The sequence below is a fragment of the Aplidium turbinatum genome, chromosome 6 (genome assembly GCF_918807975.1).
Source record: "Aplidium turbinatum chromosome 6, kaAplTurb1.1, whole genome shotgun sequence".
In the NCBI taxonomy this organism is placed as follows: Eukaryota; Metazoa; Chordata; class Ascidiacea; order Aplousobranchia; family Polyclinidae; genus Aplidium; species Aplidium turbinatum.
Genome location: NC_137477.1, coordinates 12626315 through 12650787, shown reverse-complemented (window position 1 = coordinate 12650787; position 24473 = coordinate 12626315). Strand labels below are relative to the sequence as shown.

General features: G+C 36.5%; 2 protein-coding genes across 2 annotated transcripts; both read left to right on the top strand.

Moving 5' to 3' along the window:
* Positions 1-4838: 4838 nt before the first annotated feature.
* Positions 4839-11352, top strand: LOC145772135 (b(0,+)-type amino acid transporter 1-like). The gene is made up of 9 exons (XM_082583974.1): positions 4839-4961; positions 5741-5966; positions 6117-6299; positions 6403-6536; positions 6994-7128; positions 7816-8016; positions 8957-9106; positions 9773-9941; positions 10086-11352. Exons 1-9 carry the CDS (start codon positions 4875-4877, stop codon positions 10175-10177), a joined length of 1377 nt encoding a protein of 458 aa, XP_082440100.1. The 5' UTR covers positions 4839-4874; the 3' UTR covers positions 10178-11352.
* A 7582-nt stretch (positions 11353-18934) lies between these two features.
* LOC145772791 (uncharacterized) lies at positions 18935-22883 on the top strand. The gene is made up of 4 exons (XM_082584669.1): positions 18935-19167; positions 20199-20456; positions 21708-21829; positions 22602-22883. The coding sequence occupies exons 1-3, from the start codon at positions 19110-19112 to the stop codon at positions 21806-21808; spliced, it is 417 nt and encodes a 138-aa protein (XP_082440795.1). The 5' UTR covers positions 18935-19109; the 3' UTR covers positions 21809-21829; positions 22602-22883.
* Positions 22884-24473: the final 1590 nt, after the last annotated feature.

Below are 24473 nucleotides of genomic sequence, written 5' to 3'. Positions count from 1 at the left end.
AAGTGCAAATGGAAAACTTGTACGGCCCGTTGACATCTGCGCAGTTTTGTTTTGGCCCGCGACTGAAGAAAGGTTGCCGACCCCTGCTTTAAATGGTCGCAAGGGACGAAACACATCTTCAGCACACGGACACCCCTGCAATGCAGCTTACATCACACACATGAGCTCTTTAGTACCTCGACGTATTCTCACCGGCCACACACCAGAAAGTAGGCTATAATTGGTGCTATTTCAATGTCTTTGATATGACCAGATCATAATTTAGCCAGGACAAGAAGAAAATGGGAAGGCACTGAAAGTATAACATACTTGGCCATTGAGATTGTTCGGTTGAATTTGCCGGAAGTCTAAATTTTTGAATTTTGTTTGGTTGAATTTTCCGAAAACTGCATTGAATTTTTCAAACTGAAACAGAGATATATTCTCAAAGTTGCATACGAAGTTCTTAATTGGCTTACTCCGTTTTTATACGACTATTCTGAATAAAAACATGTGCTCAATTATTTTAATCCCAATAAAAAAACGCTTTGATTTATGCAAAAAAGTTACAGATTTTAATTGCATGAAATATCATATTGTAACGTAATTATCATGCATGATTTTAGTAATTTTAGTGAATTAACTCTATGCTCTGGGTTTTCGTTTTTGAGGTAGCTCACTCAGCCAACATTTTAACAAATTTTGAAATTAATCTCAAATACTTCCGAATTATTGATAATTGAGATCACTAGAAACAGTTGTAGTAGCTGAGGCTTACCGTTATCAAGCAAGAGAATTCACGATTCAACTACATTCCAAAATTTTGAACTTCAAGTCTGAACTTGTGTCAACCTTGCCCCTTGCACATTCTCAGTAATCCGACTGGCGTGACGTCAGCTTTGGGTTGAGGATGAATGTAGCTGAAAAGAGCATGTTGAACACCCATTAAGATACAAATGACATATTTTTAATGTGAAATACAAGCAAAAAAGATAGCCGACTCAATGACCAGCCACAATTCACCACGAGAACTTCGTGATACGGTCTACGGCTTTCCTTAAAAGGAATAAACTCATGTTTTGTATTCTTCACTAAATTCATTGTTTCAATTTTTATTTTATTTTAATGCAGACGGGGAGGAGCTTTTTCTATTGAAAGTGATACCCAAAGTTCTGAAGATAGCGAGCAACAATGTAAGTTGAACGTTTTTAACTAGAAATATCGACTGTCGTCCATGATAGTCTGATATCATAGGTTGCAGTCTTATCATTCTGTAGCCCAGAGGTTCTTAACCGGGAGTAAATTTACCCCCTGGGGGTAAATTTCATCTACCGAGGGGGTAGATTTAATGAATCATAAATTAAAGCAAACTTCATTTTTTCAGTTATTAAAGAACTGGTATTGTTGTACTCGATTTTGATTCAAATTTATGCTGTTCTCCCTTATCACACTGAAGTTCGGTGGCTCTCTAGGGGTCTTGTTTTGTCTCGAATTTTCGAACTACATGGTGAAATCGAGATTTTTCTTCGAGAACGCAAATCTCCGTTGAGTAAGCACTTTGGCGAAAATAAATTTATTGATGCATTGGCTTACTTGACAAACATTTTTTCAAGTTTGAACCAGCTCAATATGCAACTGCAATGAAAAAGTGTTACCATTATAAATGTACAGATACATGATAAAATTCAGGGCTTTCAGACTAAATTAGATCTGTGGAGTAAAAGAGTTCAAAAAGGAATTTACGTAAAGTTTCCAACATTTGATGATTGGAAAAGCAACAACAAAAAACTTTCCAATCAACATGTGATGATTGGAAAGTTAGTAGAAGTCGCAACGAGATTTCTGACCTCGAAGTCGAAATATGCCAGCACCTTGCCGCCTAAAGAACTTTGACGGTTACTTCGAAGGTGAAAGTTTTAACAGTAGGCCTACTGCTCATTGGATAACTCATCCCTTCGAAGCCAAGTTAGAAAGTATTGCTGACGATGATCTTTGCAAAGATGAATTGATTGATCTTTAATGTTCAACAACGCTTTGTTCCAAATTCTTATCGTGCAATGGTGACTTTTCCAAATTTTGGTGTGGATTAGTCGAAGAGTTTCCTACGCTGACTAAGCGTGCATTGAAGTCATTATACTATTTCCAACTACTTATCTGTGTGAAGCAGGATTCTCTTCATTGTTGACTAAAACAAAATATCGATCTCGCTTAGTTCCCAAAGACGACATGCAAGTAGCTCTTTCAACGACTGTTTCAAGAATCTCCAATGTTGTTCGTGGAAAACAAGCACAAAAGTCTCACTGATTGACTGTTGAAATTGGGTGTCAGTTATTAATAAAAGAAAAAAAAGCTAAACATTCTTGTGTGCTTTTATCATAGTTATTTAGGACATTTGAGTAGACAGTATTTTTCACAGGACCCCGTCAAGAACAATCGTGTCTTCAGCAAATAAACAGCTTGTTTTTGATATTTGCCAAGATGAATCCAGAAAAAAGGATGTTTTGCATTTCCTCGCATGGTTGACTGGACACGATGACATCACAAGGGGCCACCAAAACGGTGGGGGTAAATTTTTCTTTTTTCATTCGGCAAGGGGTAAACGAGACAAAAAAGGTTAAGAACCCCTGCTGTAGCCTATACATTATGTTATTCAAACGTTTTGTCTAAATAAACCCAGTGATTCTAAATTTTTTGCCATAGACCCTTACAGTGATCGATTTTTCTCCTTGAGTGAAGTGGTTACCTAAAACTTGTTTTTAGATTTACGAGTTTGATCTCAAAAGATATAAATTAAGAGACAGACTGTGACAAGTTTTTTTGTTTTCTGGGGTGTTAAAGTTTCTTTTTACTTGCATAGTGCCGGGTAGTCTAGTTAATTTTCTGTTTGGTGTTCTTTTTTCTTTCATTGTCGTACTTGATTGCAAGCATTGACTGCCTCTTGTATGAAAAGCTTCCAAGATTCTCGGTTTTTGCTGTGTGTATCAGGTGTATGTCGGTGTTGGTTTTGTCGGTTTGTTGGTTTAAGTTAAAGTAGATTAATCTTTGTCTGCCTTATCCACGTTTTTTTTAAATTTTGCCTGTGAGAGAGAGATGTTATAATTTTCCTTTTCGCGGCACGTGTCCTAGAAATTGTAGTTGTTTTTCTTTGATATTCTTCAATTTATTTTTTGTTTGATTAACTTGATTTAAAACACTTTGGTTGGTTTTTATGTCAGTCCAGGAAATCCTCTACATTTTTCGGACTGCCCACCTTTCAAACCTGTTTGTTCTTTTAGTCCTACTTTTGGTGATTGTCTAGATTTCTGAATTATATCTAAAAGTTGGTTAGACTAAATGTAACACTTTAATACTCTGTATCTAATTGAGAAAGATATGTAGGCTACTTGTTGCACAATATTGATTTCATTTGCTGAAAAGCGGATTTTGCTTGAGCAATACGTATATTAAACTCCTTATCATCTTTTTCGTCCCAGTACGTTGTCCCAACCGTGGCATACGAGAATAGGCAATGTCCCAACATATCGAAAACTTTTTACTTGCGTTATAGTTGGTTGGTTGGTTGGTTTTGGTTGGTTTTGAATCTTTATCCTCGGACTGACAAAGCCTTGATAGGTTATTCCTGGTACTTGTTCGCATACTTGTAGAGGCACTTGGGCCGGTTACCGAGATTGGCAAAGTGAAGTTTTCCGATTGTTGAAGTCTTGTTGCCGAGAAATTATTCCATTCACTAGGTGCCGCTGAATGGAGAGCAGTCCTGAAATGCGTTGCTCAAACGCACACCCCGAGAGTCGAACCAGCGCCGTGTGATCTTGAGCCCGGCGCGTGATCTTGAGCCCACTGACAAAGCCTTGATAGGTTATTCCTGGTACTTGTTCGCATACTTGTAGAGGCACTTGGGCCGGTTACCGAGATTGGCAAAGTGAAGTTTTCCGATTGTTGAAGTCTTGTTGCCGAGAAATTATTCCATTCACTAGGTGCCGCTGAATGGAGAGCAGTCCTGAAATGCGTTGCTCAAACGCACACCCCGAGAGTCGAACCAGCGCCGTGTGATCTTGAGCCCGGCGCGTAACCACTGAGCTATCGGGGCGGACTGAAGTTAGTTATTACATTACATAGTTATTACATTCCTTTTAATTTGACAAATTGGAATTTTACTTTCTTTGTGATTACCATTGTTTCTGTTTTTTTCCTTCATGTTCATTCCAAATTCTTTACTTCTTTCATCTACTTTATTTACCAAATTTTTACAGTTATGCTTCCGAATCAGCTTTTAAGACAGTGTCTTCAGATACCTTGGGTTATTAAAGTTAGTTCCTTCTGTTTGGTGTACGAAAGTTCAATATGAGTCTTTAACTTGGTCATTTGGAGATTGAGGGGGATTTAGATTCTTTGTGTGACAAACTTTCTCTAGTTTCTTGAAGGTAGCTGGAAATTGTTAATAAAGCAAAATTTTTTTTTTAATTTGAAAACATTCACTCGCAATTAAACAAGCTCATATTACTGTGAGGTTGAGCTGAGGCGAACATTGTGTTGTGCAACGGGATCAAAGGAGCTAAGAAATATTTCTTACGTTTTTTCAACGTAAACTTTGTTTTTAAATTTGTCGTCAGGACTACAAGCGTGGACGTCGCAATAATAACATCTGGACTGGAAACCAAATGTTAGGCCTCATTTTGCACGGCAACAGGATTGCCATATTGGCGGTTGATGTTAAATAGAAAGATGCATTCTAATACAAACCATTTTTCGATCAATTGCTATTGCTTACAAAGTATGCAAATGCAATATTCAAAACTTTTAATACACGATATTACATGACATGGAATTCTACATCTTTGATAGCAAATAAAGTGGAATGGAAAAGAGAAGTGACATTGCTTTCCGGTGTTAGTTTGATGCTTGCATCAATGATCGGATCAGGGATCTTTGTTTCCCCTAAAGGAGTGATGAGGAATGCAGGATCAGTTGGAGCAGGGTTACTGGTAAGCTTCTGGGGTGTAAAATACAACTAGAGATTAACGTCTTGGTGATGAAATATACTATTGGAAACTAGGCTATATTAAAAAAGAGCAGTACAAGTTTACATCATACGTCATCGTACGTTTTAAGTTGTACAACAACCAATAACGATGACATGTATTTTGTGGGAAAACAATTGAATGGCAGAGTGAACCTTACCATAAACAAACACGCTATAATTTTATTCTATCCGTATGGTGTCAACCGCCGTATATATTTCACTCCATGACAGTCACGTATAGCAGGCTACAATAGTAATTAGTATATTGTACTGTACTTGCTGTGATGTAACTTGCAGTTATCGCGGTATCTAGAAAAACTCTCAATACCTGGAAAAACCTTTAAAAACCTAAAGATTTAATTGATTGTATAAACCTACTGTATATCGACTAAAGAAATAGTTTAGTAAGCTCAAACCTGGGTGTTTTTTAAATCTTTAACACGAATCCCAATACCGAAGGTCGTTTTCACTTGTTGTTGCTACCCATAAGTTATTCCATTCACTAGGTGCCGTTGAAAGGAAGGTTGTTCTTAAGAACGTTGCTAATCCAAAAAAGGCAGAGGTTGAACCACTGTTGATTGACTTTGCATTAATACACAAGTTTGTTTTAATGACACTAGCTAACTGTTCAATACGCAACATGTTTCAAGTTTTAAGTGAAGTTAGCTTTGCTTCTTTTGTGATAACTTTCAGCAACTTTCGTTAATGCATTTGCATTAAAAGTACAATTTTTATTTATAGATTTGGCTGGGTTGCGGAGTTTTGGCAACTTTTGGTGCTTTATCGTATGTGGAAGTGGGAACAATAATTCCTAAATCAGGAGGAGAATTTCCGATTTTGCTTGAAGCGTTTGGGCCTTTGCCGGCTTTCTTTTTTGCTTGGACCTCAGGAGCTGTCTTAAGGCCATCTTCATTAGCTTTGCTTTCTTTGACATTTGCTAAGTACTCCGTAGTGGCCGCATATCCAGGTATGCATTAACCTACAAGGCTAGCATGAATTGTGTGGTCTTTTTGTAGCCTACTTGTTGTGGGCTGTAGCGACACTGATTGAAATAAGTCGTCTACTTTTGTTACTGTACAACTTTTAATATTTTAATGCTCATTCACTTATATTTCAGTTGATTGCGGTGAAAGTTCAGAAGTCTTGCAAAAATGCACAGCTGTTGCAGTGATTATGATTGTTGTGCTTGTGAATTTAACCAGCGTCAGACTCTCAACAAAGTTTGTCACCTTGTTTAGCTTTGGACAGATTATTGGTTTGTGTATTATTATCGTCGGAGGAATCGTTATGTTATGCCAAGGTAGGGAGGTTTTTGTCCATGAAGTATTATAAAGTATATTTCAAAACATTACTCATCCATCAAAAAGGCAAATAGTTGTTTACAAATTTTATTGTACCTGCAGGACATACTCAACACTTTCAGAATGCATTTGATGGAGAAACACCAGGTGTCCGTGAGGTGGCGCTAGCCTTCTATCAAGGATTGTGGGCGTTTGATGGTTGGAGTCACATGAATTACATTATCGAAGAAGTCAAAGTACACAACTTTTAATACTCACACTGCTTTATTGTTTCTCATATTTGAGGTTTTAATTTTGAGCAATACTACTTTTGATGCAGACGGCAATATTTAACAACGTAGGATACTTTATTTATTTTTAAATAATAATGTAACTAGTTGACTGCTTTTACATTGCAATGTCTGTAATTGTATTTTTAAATAAAATGCAGTTGTCCAAATCGCTTCAAACACATTTGCTCAGTTCTCTCTTGGTTTCATCGCCTAGTCACTATAAGGCTGTTCGAAAAAGAAATATTTTGAAAACATTTCGAAATTTCAAAATATTTCGTTTCGTTTCGAAGCGAAACCGGGAAACACGCATGCTCATAAATATGTATGTCTGTAAGCTGACAGAATGAATAGCATTGCGCTTACTAATCAACTATTTTAGTTGTGTTTTCTCTACTGGATAACATTTTACTGATGTTATTAGAATCCCATGGTAAATCTTCCAAGGGCTGCCATGATTGTTATGGCTCTCGTGACTGGGTTGTACTTGCTCACAAATGTAGCTTACCTTACAAGCATGTCGATGCAAGAGTTATTGGATTCTCCGGCCGTGGCCGCAGTAAGTGTGAGAATTAATTATATTGCAGATATTTTAATTTCATTCTAGTCAACAAAATTTGGAGTGCTTAGACTGTAAAAAAGACTACTTTCGCTGAAATGGATGTCCAATTTATATCTTCCGTGCTACTTAATATTTTTGTATTGGCCAATACATTGTGATTAACTGTAATCAGTTAACCAAACGACAAATAAAAGCTTTTAACTTTCATACATGTTGGAATTTAATGTTAGTTTTGATGTTTTATCCAAATGTAAATATCCGTTTAATTTAACCACAATAACAGTAAAATAATGACTTCATTAAGCTTGGCATTGTATCTTACTATAATAAGTCTAAAAGGTTTTACTGTCACTTGAAAAGGGTAGCAATAATTGAAAATACACAACCTATTTAGGTTTCGGCTTGTGGCTGATTATTTATTTTTAAGCTAGATATTGTTGAGTAATCGGCGCTTACGATTACTTTGGCAAGCCATCCAATTAAGTTCTCTTTGATATACGTGTGCTTTTGTGGATGAAATCATTTGCGATTGCATCATGTCTTGCTTCTACTAGGCTGTATCAAGTCTTGTAATGGGCGGTTGCTATGTGCACATAATCTACCGTATGAATGAAAAACAAAATCGACAGATGGCTAGGCTATCACTTTTCTGAATTTTAGTAGAGTGTTTACATTTCTTTGCAGACCTTTGCAAATCGGGTGTTGGGTGGATTTGGGTGGATTATACCTGTGATTGTTTGTTGGTCCGTATTTGGAACCTGTCTTGGGACCTGCTTCACAGCAGGAAGAATATACCATGTAGCTGCAAGAGAAGGGCAAATTGCAAAGTTATTTGCAATGCTGCACATCCACAGAAACACCCCAACTCCGGCTGTGCTATTAAATGTATGTAATCCAGCATGCTTTGTACTAATGTAAGTTATTTTTAAAACGCAGAAAGGTTGTCACAGGAACGTAGCGACAGAGGGCTTGGGAGAGCAATCACGTCCACCTACCTCCCTCCCCAAAAAATGAGTTTTAATGCCATAACAGTACAATGTTTAATAACATTCTATTACATGACGTCTATTTAACGTTTGGATGCATTCAGTAGCTGTATTTTTTAACAAACTTTTTCTTTCAAATATTAAAATGTTTGCCTCTCCCCAACAGTTGCTATTGCTCCCTTAAAAATTTCTTTCTAGCTTTGTCACCGAGTTGCCGTATTTAGTTATGGATTCGATATTTGAAACATTTGAGTTATGTAGAAAGGAAAAGACAAGAAAGGTAATTTCTTATCACTTTTGAACATCTGCCTAAATATCTTGGCAAAACGCTGTCGCACGTTATTGGTCTGCATTGAACTGAGATATTTTGGCGGGCTATTCAAAGTTCAAACACCTCACCTTTCAATAAAAACAACAACAAAAATGTAAAAATTTTAGATACGAAAAAGGAGTTTTTGTAAATAAACATTTCTTCACAACTTCTGAAAAGTTTTAGCGATTTCTGCAGCCGGAATGAACATTAGCAATAAAATGATGCAATTGAAACAAACAACATCAGACAATGAGCGAGCCAGAACGTTGTTGTCAAAGTCATTTACATACACTTTCAAACTTACCTTATTGAGCAAATAGTTAGTCATTAAAATGTTTCATTTTCAGACATTAGGCTACAGTATTAGGCTAATTTTGCAATACTTTTTTATGAGACTCAAATCTCAAAGTCTAACTTTCAGGTTTATTCTTTTGTTGTGGTTTTTAGCTAAACTTTTGTGAAGACTGCGTAATCACTATTTTGACTATTTGGTATTATTTTATCACAACTGATTGTGTATGTTTAGGGATTTGTGGCAACTTTGATGATTATACCAAACGATTTCGACACTTTGGTAGATTATTTTAGTTTTTCAATGTGGATCTTCCATGGAGCCGTGTGCGCTGCACTCCTTTATTTTCGGTACAAACTTCCCAATCATCCGAGACCTATGAAGGTTTGTAATTTGCAGGTTTTAAATAGTCAACAAAACAGATGTTAAATATAAACTAGGTTGGTGCCTTATGCAGCTGAAACAACACTTTTAACCTCAAAATGACTACAAGAGTGAAACAATTGGAGAAGTTAAGCAAAGCTTTTTGTAAAACCAAGCTGAAATCAAGATAAAAATGGAAAAATTTAAACATATTGATTTGTTAGCGATAGTAAATAATGCTCACAAACTTATCGGTCTTTACATTGGAAGGAAAAAATATCTTTAAAATCTTATGCAAAATGATTTCTCATTTATTCAAATGATGAGCTTGTTGTGCCGAAGGCTTGCTAACAGAATGGTGTTCATTTTTCTATTTCTTACTGTTCGTGCTACAAACAAGTCAGTTACATATTGGACTCATATACCCAGAGCCGTCGAGAGGATGATTTGGACACTGCGTATAAGTCTACCAATGAGAACCTCAGGACCCAAATCAGGACACTTCTATCCAAAATACACTATATCCAAAGAATATGCGGTGATTTTTTTAAGTTCACTGGCCTCTTGGAAATGTTACGGCGCCTAAAATTATCTCGACCTGGTCCAAGATACCTCCTGGAGTCTCTGTCAATGCTACTGCATATACTGTACCATATAGCATTAACTAATAGTGTTTTTTCTGTTCAGGTTCCTATTTTCATCCCGATAATTGTGTTGATCTGCTCTATCTGTTTAGTTCTTGCTCCAATCATTGACGATCCACAAATGCAATACTTATACGTTACATTATTTATTTTCTCTGGTGTCATTTTCTATATTCCGTTTGTTCATTATGGCTACAAGAGTGAAGTTGTCGGTAAGTAGGCCGATCCAAATATGTGCTAGTGCCTTTGTATTGTATATTTCAGTTCCATTTTTCTTCAGACCTTAGCTTATCTCTTAGTAGGTTGCGCGTGACTATGTCCTTTCTATCGTGATCTAACGATTTTTCATGTTTCAGATCGTGTAAGTCGATTTTTTCAAAAATTGCTGTTGGTAACACTGCCGGATGATAACATGCCGGAATGCTTGGAAATCTCTCGGGATGGTTGAAATGGCGCCATGTTAAGCTCGTTAATGCAGTCCACCAATCCATCCACCTCGGGATCTGCCAGTTTTGGATGTAATAAGCGGTGGTTGTATTAACCGTGGATTTATTACCAGATTCTGCTCTGTTACGCATTTGGAATTATCTGTTGGCTATTTTACCGCGTTTCTGGTTCAAATAACCTTTTGCCTAAAGCATTTCAAAATCAATTGATTTATTCTTGCAATTTTCATCTAGAACAGTGGTTCCCAACCTTTTTGTTGTCACGGACTACTTCAGACAAATTATTAATTCTGCGGACCCCTACCTAAATTTTGCCTGAAACTCAATTAACATACTATTGACTATTGTAATAATTATGCTACTCAACTACTGTACTGTGTCATATTGCATTGCCGCTATGACTCCTGCGGCAAATATCAGATTAAACAGTTGCTCAAATAAGAAAATGAATGAATTGTTCAAGAAATGCCAGCAATATTTGAATATTAAGGGGACCCAAAGTGCCATGCCGAAACTTTGTCAACGTAAGCAAATTTAATGAGATGGCTGTTATTTCCTTTCCTGAACTAAACGACTGAACTGTGGTTGAATTTTTGACAATGCAACACGCATGTCATCAGCAACGTCCAGGCGATTTCGATATTTGGTTTGAGAATCCTGCCTCGCAAAGGTAAGTAGTTATGAATGGTAACAAAACAACAATCGCTTGCTTTGCCAAGTATGCGTTGTGGTAGATGTAGTTTAAGGTGAATGTTGTACACACTGTAGGCAGCAGCATAGATTTATTTCAATGCATGCCGGTACAGTTTATTCTCGCGGGCTTGAGCTTGACACATTTGCATTTAAAGAGAGAAATGAAAGTAAAAAGATCGCTTTTCGTTTTTTTTTTCAAAATTCATCAAGGTAATCACGGGCCCCCAAATGCTTTCTCACGGACCCCCAAGGGGTCCGCGGACCCCAGGTTGGGAACCAATGATCTAGAAGCAAGTTTATTCTCTTAACTTTTTACTGCTATCAAATACAAAACAGTATCCTGGAATAGAACACCAGTTCAGGCTAACTTTCTATTCAAACATTTCCAGTTGATAATAAAGTGGATGAGTAGTTCTCAATCTGTTCCTGAACGTTATTAGGAGGTCTGCGATAAAATTTTGAAAATAAATTGAAGCAATAAAAATTCCGCTATTTTATATTCAAATCATTTTGGTTCATATTTGAGTGATTTTGCGTAGTTTTTACTTCGGGCCACTCTCAAAATTTAGGGGTTTATAGGTTGGATAATTTTATAAAAGTGGTCCCTGATCACACAAGATGGGATTTAAGCGGTAGGATAGCGCAGCGTTTAAGGCTTTAGGTTTCGAATAATGAAAACCTGGTTCGACATCTGGCCCTAATTGTTGTAAAACACTGTTCCCCTCTATCCAGGGTGTAGGCTAATAACATTGAGTGGGCAGAGTTGTTGAAGAAAAGGCGGTCAAGAGAAAGAAAGTGCCCACCCTACTCATTAGCTGGTTGTTGCATTTGCTAGTTGTTGACAAACACCACTCACCTCCACCCAGAGTGTAATAAACTGGGTGGGCGTAGTTGCTGAAGGAAAGCCGGCCAAGGGAAAGGAACTAGCCACCTTACTCTCATTAGTGCCAAAGGGTTAGTATAATGGGAACCTTATCTTCCCACCCCTCAATGCTTCGATTCAAGTATGGGACTCACCTTTATCTTTACTCTCATTAGCGCTAAAAGCTGAAGAAAATGCTAAAATTATTTTCTTGTTTACCGAGGCTCAGTAAATATATATGGAATCTTAACTGTCCTAACAAAAAAAAAACTTGGAAACTACTGCACCAAAATGAAAGATGCAAAAAGATGAAAGAAATTAAACTGTTATAATGTTTTTTTGTGTGTTTCATATCGTGTAACCTAATTTGAATAAAACAAATATATAGCCTATCACACTAAGTTGATAAATTAAAATTGTTGTACGCATAAAGCTTTTGGCACACACAAGTGTGTCTTCATCCATACGGTAGGCTACATTATTTGTTATTTCAAATAGAATCTTGTGATTTAAAAAATTTTCTTGCAGTGTGATAACTTCAATTTTTGTATTTTCAACAAGGTAGACCTATTGTGCTTTATTAAGAATACATTCCCTAAAAGGGGTTTCAATTTGGCCAAATGTTCTAGCCTATTATAACCTTTTAAGTAATATGGTGTTAGAACAATTTAGTAGTAGCCTACATAATGAATAGGCATAACAAGAGCAATTGCAAAAGGCTGCAAAAAGCCATCTGGTAATCATTTCTGCCTATACTACTGTATTTGGTTTCTTTCTCTCTCTGAGAAATTTAAGAACAAACATAAAGACTCCCACAAATAAAAATCTTTAAGCTGAAATGATGAACGTATCCCAACCCGTCATGATTACTCTTTAAATCTTTATTCCAGCAAAGTTCAGAGCGAAAGTAATTGTACTTCAAAATCTTTTCTTTTGACGCTATAAATTTTTTGTCTTGTTTTCAACATTTAAAAGAAGCAATCTCATTTCGTTGTGAATTTAACACAAACCATTTGCCACAATATAACACAGATCCGTTGAGAAATTTATTTTAGGCCCGGTACAAATAACATTCATAGACCAGCAAAACAAAACACCGCTAAAATAATGAACGTTCTTCAGAAAGCTAAAAAATGTTTGAAATTTCGGGTAGCCTGTATTTAATTATGCCTTTATAGGTAGGCTGTATGTAATTACATTTTCGTAGCATCTGCTGCTTTGGATGATGATCATGAGACGGATGATTCAATTGGCGCCATTGCAGATTGGTTAGATGTATTGCAACCATGAGAAGCTAAAACAGGTCCACGAGCTTCGGGAACGTTCGATTCGAAAGCAGTGACTTAGAAGCAGGGCCGGATTTAGACCATGAGAGGCCCTAGGCTATTCCATTTGTGAGGCCTCTCCCTATTTTTGAGCTTAGAATTTCTCTCTGAACAACATCACATGTCATTGCTTAATATTAAAAATATGAGTGCATTAAACTCTTCGTTCTTTTCATTTTCCACGTTCATGGGTGCAAACTTTTAATTAATAGAATAAAAGTCTAGCTTAGGCAGTTTTGCTTTTAATTTTAATTTCTTTGATCAAACAACCGTTACAATAATTGTAAAGTTTATTTACGAGGACATAAGAAATAGTTACAGCCATCAAATAGAGTAAGACAAGGCTACCAAATTTCTTTTCTAGCTTTGGTCAAAGCGAAATCATGCAAAAGTTCATCAAAATTGATCTGTTTAAGTTTGTCACTCTCAATGCACGGAATGCTCAGCGCGGACAACCTTTCTTGAGACATCGTCGATCTCAATTTATTTTTGATGCTTTTGAGCCTTGAGAAAGATCTCTCTCCTGAGCAGTTTGATTGATTGAATCTTTATCCTCGGACTGGGAAAGCTTCTTGCAGAGCTTAATCCGGGCAGTTTCGCATACTTGTAGAGGCCTTGAATCACTGACGCAGGCCCGGTCGCAAAATTTGTTTTCCCACGTAGCCTACTTTCTGTCTCATTTACATATTTTGGTAAAAGTTTGTATTAAAACCGTGTGAATGCAACATATTCTCGTTGGCACGGTTGGTTCAGTGGTTTCATCCTCTGCCTCGTGTTCGTGAGAACGAGGGTTCGACGCCCTTCGAAGTCAAACTTTTTTTTTTCTTTAAATTAATTTTTGCGGTGCACAAGAGTTTTTCAAAAAAAAGTAGGGTTCGGGAAAGCTTATATTTTATTATCATTGCAGAATTTCATTGGCAAATAGCTATTTCGCAATCTGAATCAACCAATCTCTCAAAACACTTTCGGAAAATCTTACTTTTAGAGTGACTAGAATCAAGGCCTATGAGAGAGGGGTACGGAGGGTACGGCGTACCCTTGAGGGCCCTGGCCTGTGTTTGTTGGGGGGCCCAATTGCGATTTTATAGTTTACGCGCAAAAATGTTTGGTTGAAACCATTTTAAACGACTAAATTAAAGCATAAAAGTTGTTATTCTTTAGTCCTGGGGGGCCGTAATGTAGCAAAAGGGCCCGGAAAGGTAATTGAGTGCATTGCCAGAAAATTAGGAACCCAAAGTGGTGGTTTAATGCTTTACGTGCAAAAATGTCTTGTTGAAAGCACCCTAAATGAAATCATAAAAGTTGGTTATTTTCCTGTCTGGGGGTTATTTTCCTGTCTGTCTACTTAGCGGCCATGGCCGCAGACTGCTTTAAGGCTTGACAGGAGGTTACATCATTATAACATAGCATGATGCCCTTCTTTGTATACCGGACACTTGTAGGCTATCATTACTCAATACATAGTGAGCTGATAGATTAGCATTATCGCTATATTTATCTTAAAACAAAGGTGCCCTTTTTTCGTAATCTTGCCCCCCCAGTCAAAACTCGTTCCGGCGCCCCTGGGAGGTCATGTAACACTCAGTAACGTTAACGGATTTAACATTTTTGATCAAACACACAAAAAAACAAGAAAAAAAACTACTAAGCTTAAATCCAACGTTTTCGACACCACATAGTGTCCTCATCAGAAATAATTATAGGCTACATCTAAGAGTAATAAATAAATGAATTTGAAAATTTTACATTAAAGCTGTAGGCTACAAGCAACACCTCTCATCAGCACCATAAACATTTAAACAACTGACACACGAATTCAATGCAGGATACATAAATTGGCGAGGGATAGATCACATGATATGCACAACACAAAACACTAAATAATAGTTTTTTGCCGCCTGATACTATTATTGCGCACAGATATCAACAGTAAAATGTTGTATGATGTGTGGTACGCCTAACCAAAAGTCATACCGTTTTGCCCAAGACAAAGGGGGCCCGGATTGAGAGGGGGGCCCGGAGTAACTCTTCGTACCCCTAGTGAAAATTTCTCTCAGAGGCCCTGACTAGAATTAATGAGACAGAAAGTTCGTGGGAAAAAAAATTTCGCGGCCCGGTCACCGAGATTGACAGAGTAAAGTTTCCGATTGTTGAAGTCTTGTTGCCGGGGAATTATTCCATTCACTAGGTGCCGCTGAATGGAGAGCAGTCCTTAACGTGCGTTGCTCAAGCGCACACCCCGAGAGTCGAACCAGCACCGCTTGATCTTGAAGCTTCTTCGTTCCAGAAGTGACGCACTAACCAATTGAGCTATCGGTTAGTGACCATTAAGCTTAGAAACAGTCTTAATATTGCTTCCGCGTTAGGAAAGGCAGTGTTAATTTTTTCCTTGCGTATAGCCTAATTTCACAAAGATCTCCATGAGACAAGGAAATAAATTGCTCTTCTGTACCGGCAAGCCCTTGGTTTTGTGTTTGTATCACGTACAAATGAAAATGTAGAAGTTCATCAGCAAGTTTCGGGTCAACATCTTCCGGATACGCTTCCTTTAAAAGTTCTACGCTTCGTACAATTTCTACCTTAGTTGCTTTCAGATTAGCAAGAAAGAGGAACATTTCTGCAATGTCACTGTACACATTAGCTCTTCTTAAATTGGCTTCAAGCGTGTCGAGCATATAGGGATTAATTTCAAACCTTTCCTTTGAATAGAATTCACTTGTCTTAAAGCGTCAGGTGCATTTCTTTGTCTCCTAGTGACAGCTCTGTATAGTTAATATTCGGCATTCGGCAAGGTTGCTTTTGCTTGCAGATCAAACTCATCTCTAATTTCGCTTAGAAAGTCTGTCAAACCAATTTTGTATAGAATTTTTACTCTGAAAAGCTTGATATATATATACTTTAGGTAGGGTTTAAACTGGTCAAGTTTTTAAAAGAATTACAACTTTGAAACCGAATTTCGAGGCCCCTGGACGTTGAGGCCCTAGGCTTCAGCCTGTCTAGCCTATTGGTAAATCCGGCCCTGCTTAGAAGCGCCGTTATTCGAAGTGGATGCCTCGCTTTTGTTGCGCATTTTGTCAAAAACCCTAGGTTTGTGGAGTCGGATGAAAATTGTGGCTCCGATTTCGACTCTAAAAAATTCTGAAAATAATGCAGCCTACCTTTCTATTGCATTCAGGTTGCTTTCATTGATAAGTTTAATTTAATATTTTTTTGTTTCTGACCATCAGTCATCACAGTGAAAGTAATACAAGCCAACATACCACTTGCAGAGCTCTAGTAAAAAGTAGAAGCGACAAAACACAAACGATGTATAATAATACGATGATAATATACCGAAGTAGCATGATAGTTTAAAAAATTTGGTATTGTCGTAACATCTTCAAAAAAATTTAAGACTGGAAAACAAACAAAAACTATTGAATTAGCAAATAGATTTGCTATACATTTGCAAGAATGAGATAAATAGACCATTGCCAAACACACTGGTCGTAGTGAGTGATCAAGAGCGTTTTCAGAAGTGATAAAAAGTTGAAGGTAACAAAAGTTGTAGAAGGCCAATAATTTACAAATTACAAAATTGACTACTTCTTGTCAAAAAGTTATTTGCTTGTTGCCAATGAACGGCCACAACCGTAGGCTTAAAACTTTATTTTTTCTCGTCTTACCCCTTTCTTTGCGTTTCAAATTCTTTCTATTTTTGTACCAGTTATTTGCAAGCTTTTGCTTTGTTTTTTTTTTGTAGGCAAAATCTACGACATCGACGAGGTATCCATTCGGCTTTATCGACTTTTTCCGAATCTCTCCCATCTGTTTTTGTCTTGTCGTCTTGCAAAGCATGAAGTGCGTCCAGAAACGCTGCATCTAACAATTCCACTACGACCTCAGTAGCATTATCATTCTCATTGTCGTCAAACCAGCAATAGTTATCAAGCAGGACAAGATCAACTGTTGAAGACATAAATGAAACTGAAACCATGAAGTAACGATGGTACGAAAAAACTAACTCGATTTTTCAACTCAGCACCCAAAAATACATAAGGGCCATTAAAAAAAGTAGCTAAACCAAAACTGTGATGGTGTTATCAACGAAATATTTTTTTTAACACACAGTGTCTAGTTAGAAACACTCCTAAGTGAAGTAGTCAGTAGATTTTAAATAAACACTTTTTACGCAAGTTCGCGCATTTTTTACTTCATGAAGTAATAACACAACTGTTTTTCCACAAAGAGAAACAAAATTTTGTTTAAAAACGTTGCAACATAAAACTAAGGTTGGCCGTGTTGGCGAGCTGTCTCAACAAACAATGGAAACAGTGTTGCTATAGCCTACGCAAAATTAAGTTAGTCAACAGCGAAAACCCCACTGGTTATTCAAACAGGTGGTTAGCTTTGGTCCATAACAATAACCTAGTTTTGCATCAAACAATCCTACTAGGCTTATAAACAACAAAAGCAAGCAAATTTGTTTCGATACCTACTATAGGTTATCCTTTTTAGCTTTTTTGCTCGTCGCAGATTCCTTCTTGGCTATACAGTAATTGCCACATCACAACAAAATACCTGCTCACTAAACTCGATTTACACAAAACTATCAATAATTAAGTTGCATTGGGGAACAAAAATAGAAGAAAGCGCATTAATTAAACCATGAAACAAACAAAACATTACAAAATACATATGTGGATCTCAATGGGGGTTCTTATAACCTCCCCCCCCCTCTGTTGCGTACGCTACCGCATAAACTATCTAGGTGCTAGGATATACAAAGAATAGACTTAGGCGAACAATGAACGCTGAAAAGAAGTCTATGCCAATTGGTTTTATGCATTAAAGCTACTTTGAACAATACTTTTGGCAAGCCGTTTATTTTTCATTGAAAATTGTGCTTCTTTCGCTATTGAAAGTACAGGCTTTTTGAGTTGTGGCGATATTGGCTTGCTTAAAAACAAAGAGAATTTAGTGCCGAAACATTTAAGCATTTCTGAAGGTTTTGTTCTTTGTATTGACAATAAAGTAAATTTCTAAAGAACTGCATTGACTTGAGGATTCCATACTGAGCCATCCTGGATTCAATGCATTCTTTTTTGTTAATAGAAGTCTATAGCTTGCGATAAAACAAAAATTCTATGGCGATTTTACTTTCTCAGCATTTTTACTTTCCTTTATAATAGGTTTTCCTCCTTTTTCCACCACTTTGTTTGACTGACAGCTGAATGCTCGGTAGTGTATTTTGGTAAAAGGTACTTTATTTTGCCACTATACTAGTTTTCAAACATTTTTTTTACGTTGTTGTATGTTTTGCTGTTATGCTTTTTTCTTCTTCTATAATTTCATAATTGAAGACCTGAAGATGTAGAACTACTTAGTCACATTTTGTGGAAATTGAATGATCCATGAAAATGTGTTGTACGTTGGTCAATGCCTGCAGCTGTCTCCGCGTAAAGTTTGATTTAAAAAAGTAGCTTAATTTCGCTATAACACACGCTGGTAGTAACACACACCCACAGAAATAAAATATTAAACAACGTTGAAAGAACATTAACTTCCTTTATCTCAACACTCTTATTCTGGCCTCACAGTAACTTAGTAGTTCTTCAACTCAGGTCTTCGGCTATATGCTATGATGTTGTTCTTAAAAATTAAATTGATCGAATGATAATAATTAAACACTCAATCAACAGTCAACCAATAAATAATATCTTTGCTTTACTTGCGTTTGTAGAAATGCGAAGTCGTACTGAAAATAGTTAAGCTAAACCAGGGGTTCCCAACTTTTTTTACACCGTGCCCCCCTTTGAAAAATTTGAAAAATAGCATTAGAGCCATGGCCCCCAGGTTGGGAACCCCTGAGCTAAACGCGCAAAACTGTTGCGTACGAAGAAAATGTATATTGGATTTTGCGGCAGCTTAAAAGAAAAAAAACAAAAAACAATGCATGAAAACGCTGAGCTAACGTGGTGCTGGTTGAGGTCTTATAAGAAAGAAAATCTTCTCAGTCTGAACTAGTTTGAAAATTGACACAAGAAACCAGGTACACTGACTGCCTTGAAGAAAATGCGACTTCTATTGTTCCTCTTTTGCTTGTTATGCTACTTCAGTTATTCTCATCAAAGTAAGTCACAATTTAAGGCTTTAAGTTTTTTTTAAACATAGTTTGAACAGCAATAAGATATGTAGATATGCAGTTTTAATTCAAATACTCTGCTGAGAAAATAAAAAAATGTTCTTGTTTTCGAAAAGTGTGTTTTTTCCATGGTTTCGAACTTCTATGGCCGCAAAACAATAAAAATATAGAATTATTTTTGCATGTAAAATATTCAATCTCATTTTATTTCAGTGAGAGATAAAAATGATAGTTTGATACCTATTATTAAATAGCAGAGATTCAACAAAGATTGAAAGCAAAAAAATACAAACGTCACGATTGAAATGATTTACGTAGCCTACAGGTAGAAACAATTTAGCCAGGTCACAACACCCAAAGAAATAAAATTGTTCGCAATTCTTTGTCTTACACCTGGTGGTTGAAGATTTACCGTAGATTAAGCGGACGGGAGGGCAAGAGAGCCAATCTTCACATCCACCTTCAGGCATGCCTTTAAATGTCCTGCAAAAAAAAACAAAACCGTATGCTCATGAGCGGTGTCTAACCGGCACCCTTTCGATTGCCGTTCCAGCGCTCTCACCACTCGGCTATGCAGCCGACGTTCAATACATTGTTCGCAATAAAATCAGGGTACAAAAGTACGATTAACTGTACGATAATCTAGACTAGACATTAAAGGATTTTAAAATTTCGTTTGCATTTTCATAGACTATAATTAATACCTTATTGCCATAAAATATTACCGTGCTGGATCTCGCATTATATATTTTCAACATATTTTATATCAACGTATCTCAACATATTTTCTCAACTTATTGTAGGCTATAACCTATATTAGAATTTCAATCAGAATGAGTCATCCTTTTTTAAATTGTTTAAAAAAACAAGCCATGCATACTATATCCTACTATTGATATGCAAATGCAAAACTAAAAACGACTATCTGACAAAGAAGAAGATTTATAGTTTTTCTAAGTGGTTCATTTTTGTGTTATCAAACATTTTATCAATTTACATAAAAAATTACAATTGCGTAGTATCTGCTTTGGATGATGATCATGAGACGGATGATTCAATCGACGCCATCGCAGATTTGTTAGATGTATTGCAACGACGAGAAGCTGAACCAGGTCCACAAGCTTCGGGAACGTTCGATTCGAAAGCAGTGACGGGGAAGCGTCGTTATTCAAAGTGGATGCCTCGCTATTGTCGCAAATTTTGTCAAAAAAAGAAACAGACTAAAACCTGCTCTGAATTGGCAAAATACAAAAAGAGACCTCAACGAAGAGAAAGAAGTAAGACGAGATAAAAATTAAAAGCTTTCAGTTGTGGTTATTGAAAGCCACAATAACTTCACTGATTAAATGAACAAAATAACGTAAAGTAAGTTCAGTTCAGTTGGTTTTATTTCTGACTATCATGAAAAACAATACTGTATATGCAAAACCTGGTTAAATTTAATAACTATTTGTAACCATGCTAATTTAAGAAATTCCTATGCTATGGATACTCACAGGGAAAGCGCTAAATTGTCCTTGTTAATTATTGGCACAAAATGACAAATGGTAATATCAGTTGTAGCCTATACTGTAACAATTGTGAAATGTGAATATCAAAGTGTTCGCAAAGTCACAAGTCTTTATTGTAATGCTGCGTGAGAATGTGTAGCATATAGCCTACTATAGTTCAGTCCTTCCCACCTTTTCTAAGCTCACTTTCATTGAAAAAATTGTTTCAGGGCCATCTATGAGGTCGCAATCTTTCGGCGATAAATCACTGAAAAAGCTGAACTAAATAACGGGAAAAAAACAATAGAAAACACAATTTATTGTTGATGAGACACTTGAACTTACTTATTGGACATGATCAGATCATGACCAGGTTTGACGGGAGAAAAGCTCACACGCAACGTAGCATTAGGCATGTCATTTTTAAGACTTCTTTGGGCCTTCGATTTTGTTATAAAGTTGTTTTAAAGAAGCCGGAATTAAACTTGTGGACGTAAAAGCCAAGAAAAATTAATCTCAATTCTGACAATGAAGGGTATTCCTTGTGATATAAATCTACAGTAGAATGAAGAAAGACCTATTTCCTGATCCCAAAACTTTAGTCTGCAGTCTAAAGAAAGATCAATCACTTTTTATTGCATAAAAATGACCACTCGCCACTTCCGCGGACAGAATCATTTCTTCGGTTGCAGAATTGAGAATAAATAAATCTAAAATCAGAAGGTTTTTGGACATGACTAACATAAGGCTAAGCACTCGCACAAGGCTAACATAACAATCAGCAGATTTACGGTACCCATCTCACGGATTCATCAGTACAAAACTATAAAATGTATAGTCGATTAACGTTTAAGACCATTTTAGGCAATTGTCGGGTTGTGTAGGCCAACTATTTTAAAATGGTAGCTGCCTTATTTACTTACTTAGACTACATGATATGAGAGAAAACTATTTTCATGAGCTAGTTTATGACAAAAACTAAACGCATGGAATGTTTTTTAAACATGTAACTTACTAATTGTTCATGACTTTCTACAGAGAAGAAAAGATGCTTGGAATGCCGCATGAATCATTGCAAGTGGGTTTCAGGTGGTAGATCTGTTTTCATGGGAAAAGATCAAGAGAACTGGGAAATGTAATAAAGCAAGTTGTTTCACCAAGTGAGTTGGAGAGAAAGCCAACTGTTTATTTCCAAGTGTTTTAGAAGAACATTTTGTATAAGTAAGCTGATGACGTAAAATGCTTTCTTTTAATGTCAAAATTTAAAGTAATAAGAGATGAACAACTTTAGGCTTTAAAAAATTCGGCGTATCTTAAATGAAATTGGTGTAAAAGTTGTTTTGAACCTTTCTTGACCATAAGTAAATTTTTACTGTCTTTAAAAGATCCTTTGAAACAAAGCGAAATCTCACGTTTAGTGTACCAAGTATCTTGTGGTGATTGCAATTTAGGTCGTGTTGGCCAAACAAAACAAGATCTTAAATCTTGCATTAATGAACACAAAAGAGATTTCAAATATTAACGCCCGGACAAATCAGCTCCCTGCATGCATGCCATAACTTCAGATCATAAAATAAAATTGATCAATCGTAAAAGTTGAAAGTGATTATCAAAAATGAATATTTTCTGAAAGTTGGTTTATAAATCAAAAACCCCATGTAATGAATCGTATTGGTGGCATCTCTTTTCCTACTATTTATAAAAAATTATACATTGTCATGATCCTGTGTTTTGCCATGCGAGACAGGTAGTCACTACCTGGTTTAAAAGTCAGTCCTGTCTGATTGACGAAACGTCGGAATAAAAGCAGATTATTACCTTATGGCTACATCTTGTGATAGTTCAGCTTAGCTTGCACCAGAAGAACGTATATCATGTTATTTAACAGAGTTACCGGTATTAACTATTTTTCTAATTCTTTATTCTCTGCAGGACGAAGAACCACAAGCGTTCGACAACACCCGTCTGTACCGATTTTATTATGTGTTGTTTGTGAAATCGAAGCTGAATATCAACGTCTATGAATATCAATATAAAGCATTTTGCAAACGAGTCTTTACTGGTGTAGGCCTACATCCATCACTGGAATTTTTGAAGAATTTGTAAATATAACTTATATCGGCGCCAAATATAAGAAAGACCTATGATTTTCTTTTGTTGTTGGCTAACAGGTTAATTTACTAGGCAACTCCTGGGCCGCAGCCTTCAAGGCGTCGTAAAGTCTTTTCTTTCAGTTTTGTTACTCTTTTGAAACAAATTTTCTTCAAATAAATATGTTTTTCTGTGTTTCAAAGATTGTCGCACGAACTGCAGGCTTATACTTTATGGACAGTGCTTTTTAACCAATGGAAGCAATCCCAAGTGGGCCGTAAAGTATTCCTTAAAGCATTTCTAAGTTTATTAAGTACAAATCACGCTACAACGTAGCCTAACAAACATGCAGGCAATTACAATCAGCCTATGTATTGTGTTGTGTGTGTCAGCAATTCCAGTCCACCTTTACATGTTGCAAAGAGTAGGTATAGGCTGCTGGGCAGATTAGAAATTTGTTAAATTCAGATAAACAGTAACAAAGACCTTATTTTGTTTAATTGTTAATCTTATGTCCTATGGGTTGCACTTTAAATACTTGAGAATATAGCCTACTCATCAAACGTTCTGAAGACAACACTTTCAACAAGTAAAAACAGAGAGAGACTGTTCACCAGGCATTTTATAATAAAAGTAATTTGCGTTCTTCTGGTGACTATTTACTAGGTTACCTCCTGATGTTAAAGATGATAACTAGCTTTTGTATTTCCGACGTTTGTGTTTTAATTCTGATTCTTGCTGCTTACTTTATTCATTTTATCAGTACGTTTTTGTGTTGTGCCATCGTTGCTGAACAGGTTGTGTTAACCTGTTTTAGCCACCTTGATAAAGTCAGTCGTGCTGACTGACGAAACGTCGGAAATACAAAAGCTAGTTATCATCTTTAACATCAGGAGGTAACCTAGTAAATAGTCACCAGAAGAACGCAAACTTTCAACAAGTTTAAATGTCAAAATGTAAATCTTACCTTATGTTAGATTCATTCAAGCAAAGAATATGGGAAAGCGGAGCAAAACGAACCTTTGTTTGGTTTTCTTTTCTAGCACTAGTTGCAATGTTCATCTGATGAAAGCGAAAGTACAAGCAAAGATAAACAATCTTTTTTTACTGCTTCGCTGAAGTTTTGCCCGCCATGAGAAAGCGTGTTCTTAGAGTGAATAGCACACATACTGCAGGGCAGTTGAAGGATGTTGATGAGGATGCATACTGTCATGGTGCTCGAAACGTCAGTAAAACAATGAAACAACCTATGCGTCTTTGCTTTTACTTTCGCTTTCATTAGATGAATGTTGCAACTAGTGCTAGAAACGATAAAAATCTTGATGAACACCCAAAATTATCAGTATTTAACTTGCTTAAAAAACACACAAAAAACTACAAATAAAAATAACATTCCGTTTTCTCTTCTCCTAAAATTACTTCAATAAATCTTCCTTAAAAAAATTGGATAGCCTACTTTTGTGCCACACTCTGCGCCATTGATGTTGAAAGAGTTTTCTCAGCTTTCTGTTATAAAAACTTGTCCACTTAAATGTGTAGACCTGTTTTGACAATTTTAGTTTTCTTTTTGAAAACTAATGGGCAATCGATCTCTATTTCCGAAAAACAGTGTAAGCTATGTACTGTACTTCTAGAGCAGTGGTTCCAAACTTATTTCTGCCACAACCCAAAATCTTACCTTTGAAAGCGGTTGGTTATCTAACACGGTTCGTT